This window comes from Chionomys nivalis, chromosome 13 (genome assembly GCF_950005125.1).
Source record: "Chionomys nivalis chromosome 13, mChiNiv1.1, whole genome shotgun sequence".
Lineage (NCBI taxonomy): Eukaryota > Metazoa > Chordata > Mammalia > Rodentia > Cricetidae > Chionomys > Chionomys nivalis.
The window spans coordinates 11,214,086-11,238,044 of NC_080098.1; the positions used below are offsets into that span (position 1 = coordinate 11,214,086).

The following is a 23,959-nucleotide window of genomic DNA, read 5'->3' on the forward strand; positions in this document are numbered from 1 at the left end:
GTCTTTCTGAGACTGCAGCAACTTCTGATCTCAGTGTGAAATTCTTCCCTGCTAACAGTTCCCTCCATGCACTGATCTTCGTGCTTTGAGGTACACGGAATCATTTCTTAACACAGCTCTCATAAAGCACGAGACCCTAACTGCTAAATGTGTGGTTCAAATCGACTTTGCAAACAACAAGTATTTCTTTTGTCTTTTCTTCTTTCTCATTTTTTGCACATTGCTAGTTATTAAATCTCATTCAGACTAGGAAACCACTGTCACTGAGAAACAACCCTGTCCCAACACTGAAAGCTTGTTCCAAAGCTACTTGCCTCAAATTTCCCACTTATGGTGGTTTGAATAAGAATAGCACTCAACTCATAGAATTGAGTGCTTGGTTACCAGAGAGTGGCATTATTTGAAAGGATTAGGAGCCATCGCTTTGGAGAAAGTGTGTCACTTTGTGGATTTCAAAAGCCCAAGTCAGGCCCTGTGGCTTTCTCTCTCCCTGCTGCCTGTGAATCCAGGTGTAGAACTCTCAGCTGTTCTCCAGTACCAAGCCTGCCTGTGTGCTGCCATCCTCCCCACCATGGTGACAATGGACTAAACCTCTGGAACCGCAAGCCAGCCCCAATTCAATGTTTTTCTTTATAAGAGTTGCTATCTCACTAAGCCATGACTGTGAAAAATAAGTCATCAGTGCCAAATTCCACAATTAGCCTATAGTGAAGGCTGCACTCCAACTCTACCTTCCACAGCCAGGCAACGGGGCCCCCTGTCTGATGGCCCTGGCCAATTAAAAAGCCCAAGAGGGCCTAGAGATGGCTCAGGGGGTCAAAGTGCAAGTGACTCCTGCAACCTACATAAAAAGTCTGACATGGTGACAAGTGTCTATAATCACAGGTCTCCGAGACAAGTAGGGACAGTGCTCAGAAGAAGATCTCAATGAGGTGGAGGTGGGAACCAGCTCCTCCAAGCTGTCCTGGTACCCTCACACATATGCTCGCTCACCCACAAACCTTCATACACATGTATGCACACATAAGAACAAAGTAGCTGAATAGCTGTTTGAAAAGACCTAAGAATGTGGAGGGAGACAGAAAGGTGCAGTCACTCTTCTGCAAATACGCATTATACTGCAAAAGTGGAGACGGGAATGGGTGAAGTCACTCTTCCGCAAATGTGCATTAGGCTGCAAAGTGCGCACCTGCGTAGTTTAAGGACTTGGATGGACCTTAAGGCAATCTCTCGGCTTTTCAAGAATTGAGAATCAAGAAAATGCATTCATAGTTTTAAAAACTCAAATGCGGGGCTGGAGAGATGGCTCAGTGGCTAAGAGCACTGACTGTTCTTCCAGAGGACCTGGGTTCAATTCTCAGCATCCACACGGTGGCTCACAACTGTCTGTAGCTCCAGTTCTTGGGAATGTGACAATCTCAAACAGACATACATGCCGGCAAAACACCAACACACATAAATAAATAAATAGGAAACTCAAATGCAGGGCCTAAACAAACAAACAAATAGGAAACCCAAATGCACAGCCTAAATAAATAAATAAATAAATAAATAAATAAATAAATAAATAAGAAGCTCAAATGCAGGGCCAAGGAGATGGCTCATACAAGCGTGGCAACCTACAAGCGTGGCAACCTACATTCTCTACAGGGAACCCAGAGAGAGGTCGTAGGAAATGACTAACTCTACAAAGTTAACCTCTGACCTCCATACTTGAGTGTGTACACAAAAACATGAGATAATAAATTTTTAAAAGTTAAACCGGAGTTTTAAATTCTCTACTAGGAATATTTCAGTACTTAAACTAAGATTCTGAAGCAGGGGCACATTCTTCTTTCCATTGTGTTTGATAGCAAGGAATCAGAAGATTCCTAGATTCCTACTACCAGGCTAGCATCTAAAATGCCAGATCCATCATTTTTTATTTCCCTCAACCATGCTGGGGAGGCAGCCAGGATTACAATCCACAAAGGAGTAGCTGGTATTTAGAGGCTCAGAGTCTGGAGATGGGCATCAGATGGTGTTATTTGACTTCCTCCACAGGAAAAGCTACAGTCAGAAGGTTTGTGGACACAGCGAGGCAGGAAGAGGACTCAGGGGCGGTGAGAGACAAGGAAAGAGAAGTCAGGAGAAACGTCCCAAGTCCCCCAAGGCTCCTCTGCTGTTGCGATGGACACACAGGACCTCAGCAGCAGGCGAGTGCACAGAGATGTGGCCTTCAAAGTCTCCCCCTTTTAGATAATCAGCACAGAACACAAAAAAGGTGGAGATGGGACTTGGCCTCTGTTCTCACCAGGAAAGAAGAGCTGCGAGGTCACCTCATAGCTCAGCGGAGGTGGAGGTGTTGTTGGGGACAGTAGGTCAGTGTCAGAGGCCACTAACCCAATTCCCTTCCCATTTAATATAGATTTTTATCTTTTCTACCCTTATCTCCATCCCCTTCATGTGTACTGTCCCTTGTGTCCCTTGTGTGTGACAAGATTTACTCTAAACTTACAAGCCCTGGGCCTGGCATGTGGCTCAGGAAACAGACAGATCCCTGTGAGTTCAGGACCATCCTGGTTAGATAAGGGGTTCCAGAATAGCCAGGACTGCATAGTGACACTCTGTCTAAGAAAGAAACGAACAAACAATAATAACAAAAAACAAACTTACAGGCCACGACGTATATCGTTTAGAGTAGTGGAATAAACAAACAAGGATTCCCAGTTCACACTTCTTTTCAAAGAGGAAAAAAAAAAAAAACACGTATCTTATTGCTCAAATGCACATCGGTGCTTCTGAGCCTCCTTCAAAGGAAAGGCAGCCCTCCTTCCTTACACGGGAGTGGGTTATCGGCCCATCTCTAGGTCAGTGAGGTTTCCCATTTCCTCTTCAGTCCACTGTCTGCCTTTTTGCAATACAAAGGAGAAGGAAATTGAATGTGAAAAAGAAAGTGCATTTCACAGATTTAGGAGTCTGATAGAGTCCTTAGAGAACGGTCCATTCAGGGAGAAATGGAACTAAGGACAAACTGTGGACTGAAATTGCACCAGATGATGCTCATACCGATCTCTATGAATAATCAAAAGCTGAATGACTTAGACAGAACTGTGGCATCTAACTGTCCAGACAGAAGACTAAAAACATTGAGCTTGCCTCAGCCCCTGGAAGCCTGTAATGCCCTCCCCCTACCTGCTCCCCTCCCACTGGAATACTGGTAGAGGGCTCTGGGTTTGCTCCCCTCCAGGCAGTCTCCAGCCCCAAAGGTCAATCTGATAAGAGGCCAGTGAGGGCCCCAGAGGAAGCCACACATCTCCTGTGACCCTAAACCCTTTCAGTCTGCTAAAAAGTAATTGCACGCAGCCCAGGAACAGTAAAACCCTGTGCCACGCAGCTGGGTGATATCTCTGTGGCTGTCAAGACAACCAGAGAAAACAGGTAGCTGAAGCATCTGTGATTTCTACCAAAGAAGTAAAAAGAACAGCAGCAAAACGTCTGACGTCAGCTTGAAGAGGCTCGTCACAAGTCTATTCGTAGATGCTCTATTTACCTTGACGTCCTCAGAGATTTCTGCCTTCGTTCGTTCGTTCGTTCGTTCGTTCGTTCGTTCGTTCATTCATTCGTTCGTTCACCAAGCACTTAAGTGTTGTCAGGATGGAGTGCAGCTGCACGATGTCTCACTCAGAAAACAAAATCCTTCGTGCCCCGTGCATTTGAAGCATTTGTGGTTGAAAAGAAAGCTCATTTTGGGAGAACTGCTTGGTATGTGAGCCTTCCTCTTGGGTCAGAAGACCCCTCTGTTCTCTTGATATGCTGCTTAGAAGGACAATAACTAAGACAGAAATCAGGAACAACTCCAGGACAGGAACACCAATCCACCTTCTCACTTTGAACCCCAAGGTCATCTTGCTAGTTAAAGAAATGAGCTGTGAGGGGCTGGAAAGAAGGCTCAAGGGCTAAGAACATTAGACAGCTCTTGTACAGGACCTGGGTTTGGTTCCCAGTACCCACACAGCAGCTCACAAGTGTTCTCTCTGGCCTCTGTAGGCACATACATGCAGGGAGTACACATAACCTCAGACACACACACAAGCACACAAATAAAAACATTAATAACATATCAGGCTGGGCATGGTGGTGCATGCCTTTAATCCCTGCTCTTGTGAGGCAGAGGCAGGCAGAACTCCGTAAGTTTTAGGTCAGCCTGACCTACGTAGAGAGTTCAAAGTCAGCTAGGACTTCAGAGTGAAACCCATCTCAAACAAAGAAAAATCATCATCATCATCATCATCATCATCATCATCATCATCATCATCAATAGTAGTAGTTATAATAATAATAGTACTAATAATGAACAAATCTCTTTTTAAGAAAACAATGAATGAGCTATGTAAGAATGCTTTCCTAACATAAGGCAAGGCCCTGGGTTCTAATTTCAACACTGCAACAGCAACAACAAAGCAGACTGAGTGAGCTGAAGGAATGGCTCAGTGTCTTGCCTGTAACCCCAGCTCCAAGGGGGGCACAGACTGGAAGATCACTTGGGCTTGCTGACTGCCAGTCTATGAGAAAATGTCAGCCCCAGGTTCAGCAGGAGACTGTTCCTGGAAATATGTGCAAAATGACAGCAGAGGGCACCTGAGAACACCTCCTAGTCTCCGTGCCCATGTGTAGGCTTGCATCTGCACATACGACTGAGCTGCATACCCTCACACAGACACTTATATGTACACACAGGTGAATAAGTGCTTCAAGTTTTAAAAATATTTTTAAATGAATGAGCAAGACCAGGATGACTGACAGTGTGTTCCTACCTGGTCCCTCAGCCTCTCCTGGTGACCCATGATTGCTGTGGCATGGTGGGGGTACTTCTGTTTCAGATGCTCCAGGAACGCCTCTCTCTTTCTATCCATTTCAGACGTTTGCATCCCCAGGATCTCTTTGGAACTTCGGGGACCACCTAGCGTGTGTCTCCTGGGGATATTTCGGGCAGGCTTGGAAACCTGAGCCCGGCTATGTCCATTAGACAGGCGTTCCTTGGGCCGGCGGCATGCTGCATCTTCCAGGGACGTTACATGAAGATTGCTTTTCCCTTGCTCTGTAAGAACAAAAGTACAATTCACAATTAAGGATTTCACAGGAGTCTCGGGTTTGTGGCAGTTGCTAATGAATCAATGTAACTTAACAGATTTTTTTTTTTTGCAAGATAGAAAAAAATTCTACAATCAGGAGTGATTTTAAAAATGTACTTCATATGCTGTAGCAAGTGTTTTTTTTTTTGTTTGTTTTGTTATTTATTTATGCCATTGAGTTTGTTACAAATGGGTAAGTGTGGCCTGACCAGGTGTTTGCCGGTAACTGCTCCTGTGTCTATAATCACAGCAGAGGTAACCCCAGGAATTCTGACTATTTGAACACTTTCCATTATAGTTTCAACCTACTAACAGGATTTTATAATTTTTATAATCTGAAGATGGTTCTGACACGTGTGGGTCAGCATCAAGAGGAAAGGAAGCTATATAATCTTCCGAAGATCACTGGCACCAGCGAAGAACTGGAGAGTTCCATTTCTCCATTATCATCAAAAGCCAGGCAAGGGGACTATCATGGAAGGTAATCAGGGAGCCATACAGTGAAGGTTCGGTCATATTTTCCCCCAAACGACTTCATCTGAAACACACGTAGAAAGAGAAGAGCCATGGATATGTTTTGATGGTTCTGACCTAAGTAGATGACTTCCAACATAGAGCTGGCCTTTCAGAGTCCTGTCAGCTTATCCTTAGAACAGATCAAAGAGGGCTTACGAGGTTAATGCTTAGGGTTCAAAGCAAATTAAAGATCCTTCTGACCCTGTTTTTCTTTGTTCTGTTGTTTTCGGTTTTTTAGGATGGGGATGAAAGTAACAAACATCGAGAAGCTGCAAGAATTCAAGAACACGGTTCTTCATAGTCTTTTATTTCTTTGATTTTGTTCTGTTTCCTTTTGAGAAGGGGTCTCACTATGTAACCTTGACTGGCCTGGAGCTTGTTATGTTGACCATGCTGTCCTTGAACTCAGAGATTCTCCTGCCTCAGCCTCCCAAGTACTGGGACTAAAAGTGTGTGTCACCATTACCCAGTTCTCACAGCCTTTCTAGAAAAAGTAGGCTCACTTGGTTAAGGAATTTCCCACTAAGACCAAAGGTGTGAGCTCAAGCCCAAGCGCCCACACAGTAGAATAAAAAAACTGACTTCTGCCTGCTGTCTCCTGACTGCTACAGGCACATGTGCATCCCCTCCAACATTATAATAATTTTTTTTTCAAAACAGGGTTTCTCTGTGTAGCCTTGGCATCCTGGAACTCACAGAGATCCACCTGTCTCTGCCTCCCAGGTGGAGGGTGGATATTAAAGGCGTATGCCACTACCACGAGGCTTTGTAATTTTTATTTATTTATTTATTTGGTTGGTTGGTTTAGCAATTTTTTTTTTAAAGCAACAGCTATCCATAGTTTAGACATAAACCAGTTCCCTAGAAGCAAGGGCACTGACACCTTAACACTGTTACCCTCTCTTTTTCTGGAGGCTTCTGCATATAGAAGATCTCCAAGTGCAGAGTCCAGCTAGCAGGAAATGGAAACTATTTCATCTCTGGCTAGTTTTCCTGTTCTAGTCTTCCCAAGCTCAATGTGCGCAAAGAACAATTCTTCTGCATGCACCCATTCTTCATTATTTTGCTCATTACAGCATCTCCATCAGACACTGAGGAAGAACAGCCCAATTAGTTACTATTAGCTTTTACTAGTTTCAGCAGTAAGCTTAGAGAGGGAGAAGGCAAATGTTTTGGTTAAGAAGGTATTCAGGGATTAGTATAATTTTATTTAGTTAGTAAGAATAATCTTTATTAAGTAATATCTTTAATTTTCTCTCTTTTTTTTAGCTTCTCTTCCCTAATAACTAGAAGTCATGGAGTCTATTACACAGAGCAGAACACAGGACAGAAGATGGAACTTAGAGGTGAAACTCTTGCCTGGGATATGCAAGGCTCTGGGTCAGAGCCACAAGACCACCCCAAAAAAACAAAGCTAAGAGCAGAAAGATCATATTTCAGGCCGAGAAAGGCATGTGCCACGAAGATGCTCAGCTTCTTCTTTTGTACGGTGTATGTTGCACATGTATTTTTGTATTAGCCAAAACCATCGCATGAGTGATAGAGCCCTGTGGCTTTTCAAGACTATTTTCGACAACATTAAAATAATCCACGTGAAAGTTATCCAAGACAGTTAGCTTAATAAACAAATCTGTATCTCTGGCAAGGCTATTTCTTCAGACATATGGATAAAGAGTCACACACGGGGCTGGAGAGATGGCTCAGTGGTTAAGAGCACTTCCTGCTCTTCCGAAGGTCCTGAGTTCAATTCCCAGCAACCACATGGTGGCTCACATCCACCTGTAATGAGATCTGATACCCTCTTCTGGCCTGCAGGCACACATGCAGGCAGAACACTGTACACTTAATAAATAAATATAAAAAAAAGAGTCACACATAACCAGTCAGACAGACAGGTGGAAGACACGTTGTTGAACTCATAGGCCTTCAGCAACACAGCTGCTCCATCCAGGGATCAGCAGGGTCAGCCGAGAGAACAAGAACAGTTAGCCCCACAGACTATGGAGTCTCCCACTTTTTTTCTTGAAGTAAACTGAGAGACCACATAGAAGTAGGGTCCTGAGGTCACTGTCAACCTACAGTGCACATTATCCTCTTCGCCATCCCACTGCCTGGACTTCAACCTCTCAGCCTTACCTGATGCTTGTCATGGGGGAAGTTGCATCAACTTTACACTGCTTTTCTATATCTTTCACATTCCTGTGGATTTCTAAATAATTTTCCAGTTGGCTAACAAGGTTGAACTTGTCTTGGATTAAAGGAGTGGAAACAGCACCCACAGTTAGCAAGAAAGAAGGCTTATGCAGGCTGCCTGGCGGACAGAGTCCACCTTTGTCTTATCACCCTCATCCATTGCTCCACCGGTCCCCTCTGCCTCTGTTCCAGCCACAGGAATCAGTGCCCGAACAAGCCAACACTGTCCATAGGAAACCACTTCACACTCCTCATCGTCACATAGGCCCTTTCCTCTGCTCTTGGAAGCTGCCAGACTCTTGAAGGAGAACTGGCATCTGGACCATTGTAGTCATGTGGGGAGAATGCGACCTTTTAGCTGAGTGTAACATCAGGCGGGGCATGATAACCAAGAGAAGGAACGGGCACAGTGCATTTTGTCCAGTTCCACAGTCACGGTGTCAGACTCAAGCGGGTCAATTCCTCATTATCCGTATGAATAAAGAAAAGCACAAGTGTGGGCTCTCAAGCTGCCAAACAGAAGGGCAGTTCTATTTCTTGTTTGGAAAGAACTTTAGTGCTAAGATGTAAATATGGGTGTGCCTGACTCTTTGCTATTCTGGGACTCCTTGTCTAACAAAGTAGTGAAGCTGTAGCCTGAAGACAAGGCCTGGGCAAAGCTGAAAGGCAGCCCTGTTTCCTCTTCCTGCCCCTCCCAAGCTCTTCCAGGGAGCCCACTTCCAGCAGGGCAAAGAGCAAGCAAGAGCTTCCAATGGAAAACCAGCCCTTAAAGATTCTCCAGTGCAGAAGTGGGGAGGAGGAGGGCAGGTGGACCAAAGAGCTGCTCCTCAGAGACCTGAGGACTCCAGCTGGGATGAATCCACTTCCTGGACATGAAAAGCAGAGAGGGTCTGGGGAGGCTGAATGCAAAAATGCGGAGGTTATAGGAAGGCGAGCATCCCAAAGGAGCCGTCCACATAGAAGCTCTGCAGACAGGCAACTGCCGGACTGCGGGAGCCAGTTTCTTTGCCATGCTCGGGTTACTCTGGCTGAGTCGGATGACACGGTGGGGGATTTGGGACTTTGCATCATTTGGCCACTCCACAACCTGCTGGGAACCAGCACAAGTGCAGCTATCTTCCTGGGATAATTATTTTGTTTTATCTTATTTGCTTTTAATTTTGTTTTTTTGTACTGAAGATTATACTTAGAGTCTTGTACATGCTAAATATGCACTCTACCATTGAATTAAATTTCTCTGAGAATTTCTTCCTCAGTCAAGGTCAGGGAGTCCAGTGGCTCACGCTTACCATTTCAGCGCTCAGAGGGCTGAGGTAGGGGTTTAAAGCTAGACTAGGTTACATAGTGAATTCCAGGTCAGCTGGGGCTGCTGTGTAATAGAGCATGAACTCTTGTCTTAGATCGTTATCTAAGACTCACACACACAAACACACACACACACACATCCTGCTATATATTCTGTAGTTCACATACTCCTTTGTGTGTGTGTGTGTTTGCATATGGTGTATGCACACTTGTATTTGTGAATGCTAGTGTCTGTACACACCTATGTGGAAGGCAGAGATGGAGGGTAGGTATTTTACTCTACCATGCCCCACCTTGTGTTTCGTGAGGTAGAAAAACAGGAGCTCATCAAATTCTGTTAGTCTGGCTGTCAGCAAACCTGGAGACCCTCTTGTCTCCAGCTCCAGGGCTGGGACCATGGGCAAGTGCCCCACACTTAGCTCTTTACACGAGTTCTGCAGATCCAAAGTCAGGTCCTTCTGCTTGTGAGTCAGGCACTTTGCCTACTACTTCACATCTCTAGCTCCTCCTTACTTCATAGCTGCAGTGCTGTGGTTGGTTTTTGTTTTGTTTCTTTAAAGACAGTCTCTGCAGCCCAGGTCAGACTCGCGCTTCCTAACCTCTGGAGTCAGCTGTCCAAATGCTAGGATTACAGCCAGTGGGTCTCACACTAGGAAAGACGGACCTTTCCAACCTTGCCAAAGAGCACTGGTCTTCAAGGGGAGGCTGCCTGGCTGTGAAGCCTTTGGGTGACAACTTACTGTGACAACCACTGCACTCTGTATTGGAATGGACACGTCCCCTGGGCTGCTCACACAGGCAGAGGCCACTTTCTGCACTCTCCGTCTATCTGGAACCCTGTACTAATTCCAGTGAGTGTAACGTGGGCAGATGTAACAAGAATCCCTTCGTTCCTGACCCCTGGGTCTCCTAAATAATTTTGCAGGGTATCTGTCTTTACTCTTTGGCCAGTTGAATGCGAAGGAGACACCTCCAAAGGGATAGTGTGCTGATGGGGCAGAGGGGCACCCAAGGGTTAGTTCAAGGGCAACACACTCTAGTATGTGGGACCAGGAAATTGACCCTGACCATATAAAGCCACCAAGAACACTGGGCCTGAATAATGGCCATGTTTACTGGACACCCAGTTCAGTGTCCCTTGGTTTTCCAGTCCTCTTGTCATTATTACGGAGATATCACCATATACAAACTTGTACAGGAATTACGGTTAAAACGAAGACACTGAATCCCTATAAAAGACCTTAAAAATTGAGGTCAGTGGGTTGGCAAGATGGCTCAAAAGAGGAGTGCTAGCAAGCCTGGCCACCTGAGTTCATTTCCTGGAAGCTGTAGAATGGTGGAAGGGGAAAACTAACTCCACAACGCAGTCCTCAGGCCTCTACACAGGGAGCAAGGCATATCTGCACTTGCATCACACATATTCATGATGATGATGATGATGATGATGATGATAATTGTGGGGGAGCTGAAGAGAGAGCTCAGGAGCTAAGAACATTGGCTGCTCTCCCAGAGGACCCAGGTTCAATTCCCAGCACCCACGTGGCAGCTCACAACTGTCTGTAACTCCAGTTCCAGGAGGTCCTTGCCCTCTTCTGGCATCTGTGGGCACCAGGTAGGCATGCAGTGCACAGACACACATGCAGACAAACACTCCTACACATAAATACATTTCTTAAAAAAATAATGTCAAGGGGACTGGAGAGATGGCTCAGTGGTTAAGAGCATTGCCTGCTCTTCCAAAGGTCCTGAGTTCAATTCCCAGCAAGCACATGGTGACTCACAACCATCTGTAATGAAGTCTGGTGCACTCTTCTGGCCTGCAGGCATACACTCAGAATATTGTATACATAGTAAATAAATAAATAGAAAATAATAATGTCAAGGATAAAATACAATTCCTGGTATAGATTTTATACAAAATAGGAACAGCTTGCTCCCTAATCCAGAAAAGCATTCTTGTGAGGATTCAAGTTAATTGACAGAGTGAACTGTTCATTCACACAAATATTGATGAAATGCCTGTTCCAAACGCTGAGGGAGTAGGAGGGTGGTGGAGCAGTGATCAAGATAGACTGTATCTCTCCCTGAATAGGAGCATCCATGTGATGATTAGAGAGACAGTCAGCAAGCAAACTAATATACGATCTGAGTGTCAGGCAGTGCTTTGAAGAGTGAAAGAAGATACGGGGTAGAGACTGGTTAAGCTATTTCAGAGCTCAGACTGAATGCTTCTCATTCCCTAGACTGGTACTCCACAGGAGGCTGCCAGTCACTGACCAGGAGGCAAGCAGGTGGATGGACTCCGGCATAGGGTTTTCAAAATGCTCTTACAAGCCAGAACAGGAACTCATGTTGTGGGAAACATCCTAAGGATCACACTAAGAGACCATGGCCTCCAAAGAAAACAAGACACAGATTCAAATTCCACCAACAGCCAGGCATGATGAAACACATCATACTCCAGTGCTTGACAGGAGGCAGGAAGATCAGGAGTTCAAGTCCAGCCTCACCCACATTTGTTCAAAGCCAGCCTGAGTTACATGAGACTCTATCTCAAACAAATGACACCAATAGCTACCAAATGCCTTCTCTGCCAAAAACACAGAGCTTTTTACACTCTGCACCTATTGTAATGGTCTGTCCTGTCCCTTTAAGAGATAATCCCTACCCACTCCCTTCCTCCCCCACCTTCATGTTTTCCTTTCCACCTCTAGTCTCTCTCCCAAAGAGGCAGCTTCTGCCTTTCTCCCTTCTCCCCACTCCTCCCCCTGGTTCTCTGCCTCTCTCTGCTCTTCCCCCTTCTCTCTTCTCCCCTTCCTTTCCGTAACCCACTAAATACATATCCAATCTCACTCTGCATGGCGTGCCTATCTGTCTCAGTCTCTCACGCGCCAAGTGGCTCCCTGCCTGGCTGTCTTCATGGCCAGCTGTAGCCTCGTGCCTGCTGCCCACTGCCGCCACTCAGGAATCTGCAGCATCTTATTTTTACCATAACATCTATGGGGGTCACAGAACTAAATATGGAGCTGTGAAAGAAGTTAGCAACAGTGAAGGGTTTTGAAGCCTACAACAAACAACAATTAATTCAGAATCATAGATGGATAATCAGGGGCTGAAGATAGAGCTTAGACGTTAAGAGCATTCACTTCTCACAGAGGCCAGATTTGATTCTCAGCACCCACATGGCTGCTCACAAATTTGTAACTCCAGTTCCAGGGGATTCCACACCCTGTTTTGACCTCCACAGGTAGCAGGCACACATGTGGTGCATAGACTCAGGCGCACGCGCGCACACACACACAAATAAATAAATAAATAAATAAATAAATAAATAAGCCAGCAACACACATAAAACCAGGTATGGTGGTATGTGCCTGTAATTATAGCATTTGGGGGGTAGAAGCAAGAGGATTAAGAGCTCAGGGTTATCCTCAGCCATGTACAGAGTTCAAGCTAGCCTGAGCTACGTGAGACTATCTTTAAAACAAAACAAACCAAGTTCTAATGAATCTGAGAGGTTTCTGGCAGCGCTTGCTCACATTGCATTCTCTTTCCTAGGATCCTGGGTTCTGAACACACACCATGCATGCTTAGTTCTGAACACACACCATGCATGCATGCTTGGTTCTGAACACACACCATGCATGCTTGGTTCTGAACACACACCATGCATGCTTCACACGGCATCTGCCACCATGCCACAACTTGCCAGCAAATGCTTCTGGAAACACTGTGGCTCAGATTCAATTACTGTATGTTTTGAATTTCAGTGCTTTCACTATTTATGCAAAGCTTTATGCTCTTATAGAAAAAGAATGGTTTAATTATAAAAAATAGGGACTTTAAATAGCTTCCTACTGTCATCCTTCAGCTTGTATCAAATTAGTGTGTCTTCAACATGTATTATCTTAGGATGTGTGATTTTTATCTTAGAATGTTTGGGATGCGAACTTGAGATTCATTTATTTAAAAAAAATCATTCAGCAAATATTGACTTGGAATTGGAACAGAATTTCCACAGTTTCTGAAATGGCTTTAAACATATTTTTGACATTGGTGCTACATGTTTGTATCATGATGCTCTCAGCACTATTATAAAATCAAACTATCAACACTGAAAAGTTTTAATGATGTTCTGTATCTTGCCGTATCAAATATTCAGCCAAGATTTAAATCCTTATATAAAAATAAACAAGCACATTCATGTTGGTGTGCAAATTTGTTTTCATCTTTAATAAATGATCATATTTTATATACCACACATAGACATGTGCGCACATACACACACACACACACAACCATGGTAGCACATACATTTAATCCCAGTTCCAACACTGAGGAGGCAGAGGCAAGAAGATTCCTGTGAGTTCTAGGCCAACTTGGTCAGTATAAGGAATTCCAACCTAGCCAGAGCTAACTAGTGACACTCTGTCTCAAAAAAAGAAAAATGGGGAGAGAGGGGGAAGAACTTTCTTTTACAGTTAATTGATGTTTATGATATCTATTTAAAGGTTTTATTTTTAATTATAACTGTGCATTTGTGCATATGAATACAGTTGCCAAGAGTCCAGAGGAAGACATTGGATTCCTTGGAGCAGGAGTTATGAGGGGTTGTAAGCTCCTCAGCATGGGACCTTGAGTCCTCTGGACAGCAGTGCATGCCCTTAACCACTGGGCTATCTCTCCAGTTCCAAAGGGGTGGTTTTAAAATAAGCTTCTTTATGATTTAGCTCCAGTAAATGTTTGATTTATATGCCTTTCTTACAATTGTATATATCCAGAGTCATACAAATCTTCCCAGATGAAAGACTCCAGAGGCAAAAAAAGTTTAGGAAGTCCGTAACCCACGGTGCTATCACTGTTCCCCAGATTCTTGAGATGACCATATGCCTGCCACCTTTCTTAAACAGCTCTGAGTTACACCTGTTGCCCAGCAAAATTATTTATAGAGTTCTCTTTTATTATCAAAGGTGTGAGTTACATGCTCACTCAAGGTTTCCCTGTGGACAGCTGCCTGATAACACAACGTCTCCGAGGTAGTGTCGTCGGCCTTCTGTCACTCCGTGAGACACAGTCCTGGCCCAGGAACCCCACACTGTAACCGCGGAAAACAATACACAGGCAGAGATACAGAGCAGAGCACGTGACAGATAAGCACATGCGGCGCAGGTGATGTTGGCCTCAGAGATGCTACTCCTTCAGCTCACCCTAAGAAAGCCGTGCACATCCCAATGGAGCACGCTCAGAGAAGCACTTGCTGTGAAGCACACTCAAGAGAAGCACACGCAGTGAAACACACTTGGTGAAGCACATACAGTGAAGCACACGTGGTGAAGCACACGCGGTGAAGCACATGCAGTGAAGCACACACGGTGAAGCACACTCAGAGAAGCACACAAGGTAAAGCACACTCAGAGAAGCACACAAGGTAAAGCACACTCAGAGAAGCATAGTCAGAGAAGCACACATGATGAAACACACTCGGTGAAGTACACGCAGTGAAACACACTCAGAAGTACACTCGGTGAGGCACACTCAGGAAAACACACTCGGTGAAGCACATGCAGTGAAGCACACACGGTAAAACACACTCGGTGAAACACACTCAGTGAAGCACACTTGAAGCACACTCGGTGAAGCACACTCAGAGAAGCACACACGACGACACACACGCAATGACGTACACGCAATGATGTACACACAATGAAGCTCGCGTGGAGCAGCCAGAATCAAACCTTGAGATTCTAACTGGGACTCTCTCTCCTCTTGCTGTTTTCCCACCCCCTTCCAATGTCCCTAACCTGTCATTTCTTGAAGGCCCAGGTGCAATCTTAGTTCTTGGGCGCCCGGGGCCATCAATCAGCACAGAGGTATTCAGGGCGAGAGCTCAGTCTCCAGTCCTCCTGGCAACCCACTGACCAACACCTGTACACTTTTCTTAGTCCTCACACACACTAAGGAAATGCTGTTCCCCTAAACCCCCAGCTATTTCTCTTAAATGCTTTCCCCCATAGGTAAATGCAGCTCCATCCTTCCAGCTACCTGGATCAAATATTTGAAGGTGTTTCTGACCTCTCTTTTCTACTCAACACTACATCTGATCTTAGCAAATTCCTTTGGCTTTGCATCCAGTGTACGTCAGGAATCTGCTTGCTTCTTATCGCCTGCTGCTTATCACCATCTAGCCTGAAGCAGCACGCATTTTCTTGCCTGCTTTACTTCAGGATCCTCCTTAACAGACCTTGCTGCCCCTCCCCCAATCCCCTTGTGTTAAGCTCCACACAACACCTCAGCCACTAAGTGCCTTGAGATGCCTGGTAGAGTTCTGGAGTTCTTACCTACGAGGCTTACGGCTCTAGGTTCTCTACCAGGGTTCCAAATTAATTAATTAAAATCAATTTCTTTAAATAAAAGGCAAGTCATATTTGCTAGAAGTGCCCCACCTCCCCACAGTTCCACAAGCCCTGGGCGACCTCTCAACCCCTTTCCCTCTTCTCCTCCTCCCAAGTTCCTGCTCTTCCCTCTTGTGCTGTGAATTTGGTTTATTGTCATCTCTGCTAGAGTGTCACCTCAGTGACATGCTCTCTGATAATCCTTGATTTTACCCCCACTTCCTTGCTCTTCCCTTATTTTTCCCTATAGCCTTATTTTTAGCCAACAGAATCACCAGATAAAACAAAGGATCTCCAGGAAAATAGGAAGCTTAGGAGCATAAAAAATATTTTTGGTCTAAGTCTATCCCACACAATCTTTAAGAAATACGTATGCTTTAAAATGACTCATTGTTTCTCCGCTTTATTTACTAAGTCCAGCAACCCAGCCATCTGACAGGCTCCTCATTTGGCTTATTTTTTTCATTGTTTGTTTCTGCCCCACCCTTAGGCCTTAGAACATCATCAGCCCAACGAAGGGGACTATTTTTCAGTCTGGGTTCTGCATCGCTGGATCCCCAGCGTCTGGTACAATAACTACTACACAACAGAAGTTCAATATTCATGGAGTGGACGAATAAGCGAAGCGAGGATCTGACCACCCCAACCTCGGAAACATCAATGAATTCCTCCGCTTGTTTAAGAATTGGTTCTTGAATTGGTCCTGGTTAATTGCCCCCTCTAGAATCGGGGTCTTTTCTTTCAGGACAGTCCCAGAGGTTGAATTCCTGTAGGAAGATCGGCCCTATCAAAAGAGTGGGGAGGAGGGCTTAGCCTGGATGCCACCAACCCCGGGACCCTCAAACCGAGCTTAAATGCTGGGACGTTCAGACGAGCGGACTGACTCCCCCAGGCTCAGGGATTCATTGAGCATTTAAGAGACAGGCTTCCTTTTCAGTTGGCTGGGGGATTTCTCTCTCTTGATTGTATTTTCTTCTGTCTGGCTCGGTTTTGCATTTTCAATGTGGATGAGTCATGCGCCACTTCCTTTTTATTTTAAAAAATACACCTTTTCCCTTGTGCATAATCCCCACTCCCACGCGCTGCCGTGCACAGCTCTACACTCCTGCACATCTTTGTGTTACTAACTGGCCCCTGCATGAACCTGGACCGGTAGGGAAGGGGCGGTTCAAGATTGTGTGGTAGGTGCCCCGACAACCTACTCAGTGAGAGGGGCCGATGGGCGCCAGCATCACTGCCTGCAGCTACCCACCCTCCCGGCAAGATTTATTTGGAACTATATAAGGTTCTGGAAATTCCCTACGGAAAAGACAAGTCTGTTATAAACACAATGTAAAAAAGAAACTGCCTGGAGAGAATACAGGAAAGCTGTTTTAAGAACTCCCAACTTTTACATTTAAACAGAAAGCCCCAGAGTTCTATCTATCATCCAGATGCTCAAGTACTCCCCTGCCGTTCGGATCTGCAAAATAAAAACATTCTTAAGCTCCAATTTAACTCTAAAGCACTGCAAAACTTTGTATCTTGCAAGAAGTCCGCCCCCCCCCCCCCATGAAAACTCCTAACCAATGAATGGAACCGCAGCGCCCTGAAGGTAGGCGCAAAATTGCCTTTCAGAGCCTCCTGAAGCACCGGGAAATTACCAAAACGCTGTCGGGTGATTCATTTGTCATTGCTTAGGGATCCCGCACAAATTGCTTGTTCACTGTTCAACCAATTTGACACCATGCACCGCCTCATCCCCGACATAGGAAGATCTCGCCACAAATAAAGTAGAGTCAAGAAACCATAGCTCTGGGCTTAGTTTGAAAGCGCACCCCCACTCCCAAACACCCACCCCTCCCCGCGCAACAAAATAGACTTTTCGTGGCCCCAGGCTCTGGGTCTCCAGTTCTAAGCAGCGTGCGTGTAACTCCATCTTTGAGGACTGTTACTTACGGGGCATCTGCCTGCTGTCTGCCGAGGGAGGCAGGTTCGGCTCACATTTCTGGCCTTCGCTTTCTTCCATTGTCCCTGCCGGCCGCCCAGGCTCCTCACTCTGGAAACTTCAGAGCGCAGTTCGGAAAGCTCGCAGAAAGCGCTTGGAAGGGGGCCCGGGGGTGGGGCGGACAAGACCGGCGAAACCCCACCCCAACTAGTCTCCACTCCGGTGCAAAGTCTCCCTCGCCAGGGAAGACCGCATTCCAGGGCCCGGCCTCTCTCGGCCCGGGTCCCAGAGCGTCCGCCACCCGCCTGCTGTCGCCAGGACTGGGGGTTGTGCCCTGGAGGCGGCCGCTGTCCCCGCCTCTGCCGCTCAACAGGTGACCGCTCTGCTGACCCAGGACGCAGCCTGCCGGCTTTCCCCGGACGAGGCAAACACTTCACTCAGGAGTAGGGACAGGAACTGCTGTTGCAAGTCAGGCCCAGCCCCCTTGAATCCCAGGAGCCCAATAGGCCCCCCAGATAGGCGAGTAATAAGCAGCGAACCGCTGAATCCTCCAAAGTTATGAGAAACCTCTTCAAAAGTTTTTTTTCTTTCTTTTTAAAGATAGGTATATGCTAAATGTTGTGAAATAAACACTAATTAGCATCTATGAAGAAGTATTGCAATTTTCTCTGGTCGGCTTCAATCACTTCCTTACCAGGACTTTAACCCCCGGATTTTAAACCCTTTGCTTTGGTTCTTTTCTCTCTCTCTCCCTCCCTCCCTTCCTTCTTTCTTTCCTCCCTTTCTCCCTTCCTTCCTCCCTTCTCTGTCTTTCTTTCTCACCTTCACTTTCTAAGACACCTTTCCTTCCCCCAACACAGACACACACCATACACACAAACACAACTCTTGATCACAAATCTGAAAAGCCACCTAGCAAATTGACCTTCCGAGTTGCTCAAGTTAATTACTTAAAAACATCTGAAAGGCAATTAAAATGCTTTCCTTTGGATGGGCAGGATTACATCCGACAGACTTGTTCTCCTTTTAAACCACCTACAAATATTTATTTTGTTCACTACCCAGTCCTTGGAAAGCTGGCGAATTTCCCAGAAAGTGAAAATAGGAGGCACAATGTCCACACAAAAAGGATGGGAAAATAATCCAAGCAACATTTGCCCCGGCTCTTATGAAGATTTGAAAAGAACCCAACAGCTAACAGGGAAGATGCGACCTTTTAATCCGCTGCCCCATATCATCTCAGAGGGAGAGGACAATGGTCATCCTGCCCGTCATACCTTCACCCAATTTACCGTCCTTTCAAGCAGGATTGGGCACTCATTTAGAACAGGAATGTGCACAGAACAATGGCTGGCCTCTGGACTGGGCTGTGGCCTTGAATTACCTGTGTGTCTTGGCAGCAGAAAGGACATAGTTTGGCCACTTCAAACATAAAAATGCAGAAGTCTGTAAAAGACAAAAGAGTGTGCCACCAGTTAAGGCATGGGTGACACCCACGCTGGGAGGAGAAGAGTCCCTCAATCCCAGCCAGGGTTTTTCTGGAAATCTAAGAGGATGTGGAGGTTTTGTAGAAAACTCAAGCAGTGCCCTAGCAGGGGGAATATAGACAGTGGAGTCATTTTATATTTAAAGATTTATTTTCATTTTATGTGTTTTGTGTACGCATACATGTGTGTATGTTTTTGGTGCAGTGCCCACAAAGGCCAGAAGAGGGCATTGGTCCTCTCTAACTGGTGTTAGATGGTTTTGAGCCACCATGTGGATGCTGAGAGCAAAATCTGGGTCCCCTGAAAGAGCTACAATACAAGTGCTCTTAACAGTTGAGCCATCTTTTGAGTGCCAAAGAGTGGGCTTATTCAGCAAATAGCTAGAAATCTCCAAGGCCTTGCAACAGCAGCATCCCATGATCTTACTTACTGGGAAATCATCAAGACAGCTGTTCCCATAATCATAAAGAAGGACTCTCCTGGTAATATAGGACTATAATCTCAGTTACTGAGGCAGGAGGATGGCAAATTGAAGGCTTGCCCAGGCTACAGAGTAAGTTTAAGGCCTTCCTGAATAGCTTAGTGAAACCTTGTTTTAAAGAGCATAACAAGTCTGAGGGTAGCTCAGTGGTGGAACATTCGCCCGCACTGTTCAAGGCCAGGGTTTGAGTGGCATCATCACCAAAAAAAGAAAGAAAGAAAGAAAGAAAGAAAGAAAGAAAGAAAGAAAGAAAGAAAGAAAGAAAAATGTTCATCAATTAGGAAGAGTCTCCTGCGTTCAGGCCTTGGGTGGTTCTGGTTGTCTTTCTGTGTGCATATATGTGCTTGGATATGTGAGTGTACAGGCCTGTGTGTTCCTGGAGGCCAGAAGAGGGCATTTGCTGTCTTTTCTATCACTTTCTCCTTAGTCCCAAGGTCTCTCTCTCCCTAAACCAAGAGCTCATGGTTTTGACTAGGCTGCCAGCCAACTGGCCCCGGGGAGCCTCCTGTGTCTGCCCTGCTGGAAGCTGGGCTTTCCAGACAAGCACAGGAGGCCCACCTTGGTATGTGGCGCTGGGACACAAGCTGCAGTCCTCATGGCTGTTCAGCAAGTACTCCTAAATGCTGAACCATCTCTCCATCCCTCAAGTCTTACATGACTGCTGTAAGATTTCAAGTTATCAGAGTCAATGGAGCAGGGGGCATTGAAATACGAGGCCAAGGGCTTTGATACCACCCAACCTGTTGCCCTGTGGGAACAGTCCACTCTCAGCGGCTCCTGCCTGTCGCTTGACACAGTACAGGAACACGCCTCCATAGTGAAGGAAATACAACAGAGCAATGTAGCCGGCAGCCAGCAGGAGCCTTCCCTTAATCCCATGCAGGTAGGAAAGGTGGATTTCTGGACAGGAGCGGCGCCATCCTGTGCAGCAGCAAACAAAGCAACGGAGCAGTGTTTGGGCCTCTGTGGGCACCCGGATAGGCCAGAGCATGCTCCTCCACCCTCTCTGCACCCTTGAGACTCTAAGCAGCCCATGTGCCGAAGTGGCTTTGACTTCTCCGTCATAGGAAAAGCAGGCTGCTGCTACCTCTGCAGATACTACAGATATGCTGTAGAATGCAGGAAACAAACAAGCAAACGAGAAAGTCAGTGGGCCTACATCATCAAGGACTGTGATCTACATACGTTCTGATGGTGAAATATTCTCTCCTCTGCATGATCAGAGTCTGGTAATTACAGACAGAGCCTCTGTGCATCACTGGACTTCAGTTCTTTAAGAACAGGAACTGAAAATATTTTGCCAAGACCCCGTTCGTGCCATTGTGCGAGCTATTCACATATCTCTCTCCAGGCACACTGACCTTATTAAGAACTCTCCACTTACTGTCAAGTTTCTCAGAAGAAACAGTAGCTGTATTCTGTAATCTACACAAACTTGGCACTCAAATATTTATGAAAAATACCGCTATTGCCACCCCAGGTACTAGAGAGATGTCCTTGGTTCTAGAAACATCTCTGAACTAGAAGTATACCATACTTTTAGAATTTGATTTCTCACTTTAAACTTTGCTATCATCATCTATCTGCCTGTTACTGTACTTCAAAAACTTGCTGGGAAAGCAAGAACTTAAATTTGATTTTCTTCCAGTCGACTAGACAGCCACAATAATGATTGTGGGGGTTCAACTTCCAGCTCCATTTCTGTACCCCAGCGAAGGTGCAAGCCTTTCTCATCTGTTGGGATTCAGACTTAAAATAAAGCTTCCATACACACAAAGAAGTGTCATTCTAAATGAAGTGTAGGAGGACAAAGGTGATTTTTCGGTCATAGCCAATCCATTGCAGAACTGGAATGTTGGCTTTCAAAACGGCGTCTGCATGAAGTCGGCTAAGATGCGGATCCATCACAAACAATTGTGGATGATTTGTTACAAGCCCATTTAATTACAGGGCAGTGGGAAAACACATCAACTTCTTTTATGCAAATTTCTCAAGAAAGAAATCATGGCCAGAGCCAGGCCTAAGTGGAGTTACCTTGATATATGTTTAGCTTTTTTTTTCCTTCTTTAACTCTTGCTAAAAGCAAGATAGTTTAAAGTAATTTCACATCTGGACACAAAAGAAATAATTAATGCTTGCTTAAAATCCTTAAATAGACCTTTTAGAAGCATTGATAACTGAGTCAAAACAAAGTGGAAAACCAATCAACAGAAATGTTTAAAAGGGAGTCTCCCTGTTGGGTAAGTGTCTAGCTTCCCAGTTCTGATGGCACGTGTCATCTGTATGTCATAGGGAACAGACATGTAACAACTGGGGAAACTTTCAAGTGATAATTGCAGCGTGTATGGTTTACAGCTTTTATCCCGGAGCAAGCCAAGCTGTGCACCACGTCCCTGAGTTTCTGGACTTGCAGGGCGGAATTCACCAGAACAGGTAAACTTGCACAGACCCAAGCAATCAGTGCTGCTATCAGCCTTACAGTGTCTGGAGGAAATGGCTTTTCCAGGTTCATTTTCTGCCCCTAATCCTCCCTAAAGGTCCTCACTCCAGATTGCCTTAGAAAGGGCAAGAACCAAGGGGAAACCCAGCACACAGCCATGACACGGAGTCACAGATGGTTCACGTCTCTGTTGCCGCAGCCTACCACTGGGCAAATAAGACTTAATAAATGCTGAGTCCGGCTCCCACTCTCCTCTCTTTGGGCTCTTACTCAACCACAGGTCTGGGCAGCATTGTCCTCCTTCTTATCCACCACTCCAAGTGGCCCCTCAGTTGCTCTAATTCTTTGTGCTACATCAACACGGAGAATAAAGTCATGAATGAAGTGCCAGAGAGCTTGCTCATCCATTGCTGGAAATAAAGGGAGCCAGCCTTCAGAAGAGGTGGGAGGGGCCCAGAAGAGGTCACACAGAGCAAAGAGCCCTTGAGCAGGCTGTGGGGACTCAGCTTTTGGGCAAGTGAGGCAGTTAATGCTGCAGAGAGGGGTTGCCTGATAAGATTGGAGTATCAGAGCAAAGGCTCTGGATGTTGCCCTGAAGTCCTGGTGAAGCCCAGAGACAAGTCCCTTATACCACCCTCAGCAACCTTTGTACTCCTCTGTCCCCACCTCAGGAATTCCAGCTCCTTCATTCCATTTCCTGCAAGGCGGGAGATCCAAGTGGTTTTGGGTGAATCACTTCCAGGCCGAGAAACTGAAACACACAAGTCTCCCTACTAGATCAACCCTTCCAGTCTCTGCATCAGCTTCAGGGAGTCATCTCTCTGGCTTGGTTCTTGAGGGGCTGGGCTAGAACTCAGCACAGGGTGCAAGTCTTGCTGCTTGGAGTCCTGTCAGGGGGGAACACTCTGCCCAACATTCTCCAACCTTAAGGGAGCCTTGGACTACAGAACATGAAAGAAGCCCCACAAAGGAATCAGCCTTTCCTCTTCAGCCCCTGATGTCTGGAGAAGTAGAGCTCTCATTAAGACAGCAAACAGGTTTTGCTGTCTACTGTTTCTTCTGAGATTAAAACATTCCATTCTGCAGGGAAGCTCCTTAAGCAGGAAGATGAACAATTCCAAAGAGCTTCAGGAAGTCCCTGAAGCTGACCAGATTCTCTAGACTCCCCACCCCCCTGCCCTGCCAGAGTAAGTTATGAAGGCTGAGAGTCCCTCTCAGAAGAGCAGAGTCAAGCTTCAAAGAAGACACTAGACAAGCCAAGCTACAAAGAGACTTTGGAATCAGAGCAGCTGCCTGGAAGAAGCAGAAACCAGGTGAGCTGAAGAGGTTTAGACCAACCGAGTCACCTGGAAAGGACATTCTCCAACCTTCTGGGCTACCTGCAGGCTGTGCAGTGTGCTCCAGCTTCCCAGCTTTTGTGAGCTGTCACCTATGCTGGGGTGGGCCTTGGTGATATAACTGCCTTTGAGTCATTTCTATTTCTGTAAGTAACCCCTCACCCATACTCCTGCAAATAACCCCAGTAAAACTCATAGTTTACCAAGCTGGACTTTAGAGTTTTCCATACCTTGGTCTGTCATGGGTTCCCTATTTAGGGTGAGTGTATGTGAGTGTTGTGTCTCCCCAGGAAATGTTTCTCACATAATGGGCCTGCAGCTGGGCTGAGCACTGAAGAGCTCATAGGCTTCTGTGCTCAAAGGGTTTGGGTGTTTGAGCACCTGGAGTCACCCAGGGCTCAGGAACTCAAACTCTGTATCCTCAAGGTCCTTAGACCTTGTGAAACAGTCATGTGTCTCAGAAGTTAGCATCGACAGTTACTAGCATTCAGCACAAGACACCCCAAGACCAAATGCTCACACAAAGGAGATTTACTTTCCCCAGAGGGACAAAGATCTGGTAATAAGAGACATAGACAAGAGATAGAGGACTGGGGAGAAGGGAAAAGGAACAAGGGAAAGGGGTCGGGGTCAGGGATATTTGTCCTGGAGAGACAAAAAACTGCCTCTGGATAGAGAGGAGCCAAACATGGTCATAGGCAAATGGAAGTTTATAAAGGTAAAAGGGGAAACCCTGAGTTAGGATAAGGTGTTTACTTTTAACTGGG

At 45.9% G+C, this 23,959-nt stretch overlaps 1 protein-coding gene across 13 annotated transcripts in view; it reads right to left on the reverse strand.

Annotated features, from left to right (window-relative positions):
* Kiaa1217 (KIAA1217 ortholog) overlaps window positions 1-23,959 on the reverse strand; it is a 789,026-nt gene that overhangs the window by 267,788 nt on the left and 497,279 nt on the right. For 9 of the 13 annotated variants that reach the window (XM_057787132.1, XM_057787130.1, XM_057787129.1 and 6 more), the window contains exons 1-2: window positions 17,459-17,655; window positions 4,797-5,080 (exon numbers count right to left, since the gene is read on the reverse strand). In XM_057787132.1, the coding sequence (XP_057643115.1) occupies window positions 4,797-5,080; window positions 17,459-17,528 (354 nt within the window). In that variant the 5' untranslated portion in view covers window positions 17,529-17,655. Of the gene's footprint in view, window positions 1-4,796; window positions 5,081-17,458; window positions 17,656-23,959 lie in introns of those variants that run through there. The other 4 variants (XM_057787133.1, XM_057787136.1, XM_057787140.1 and 1 more) reach the window with 3 other exon arrangements.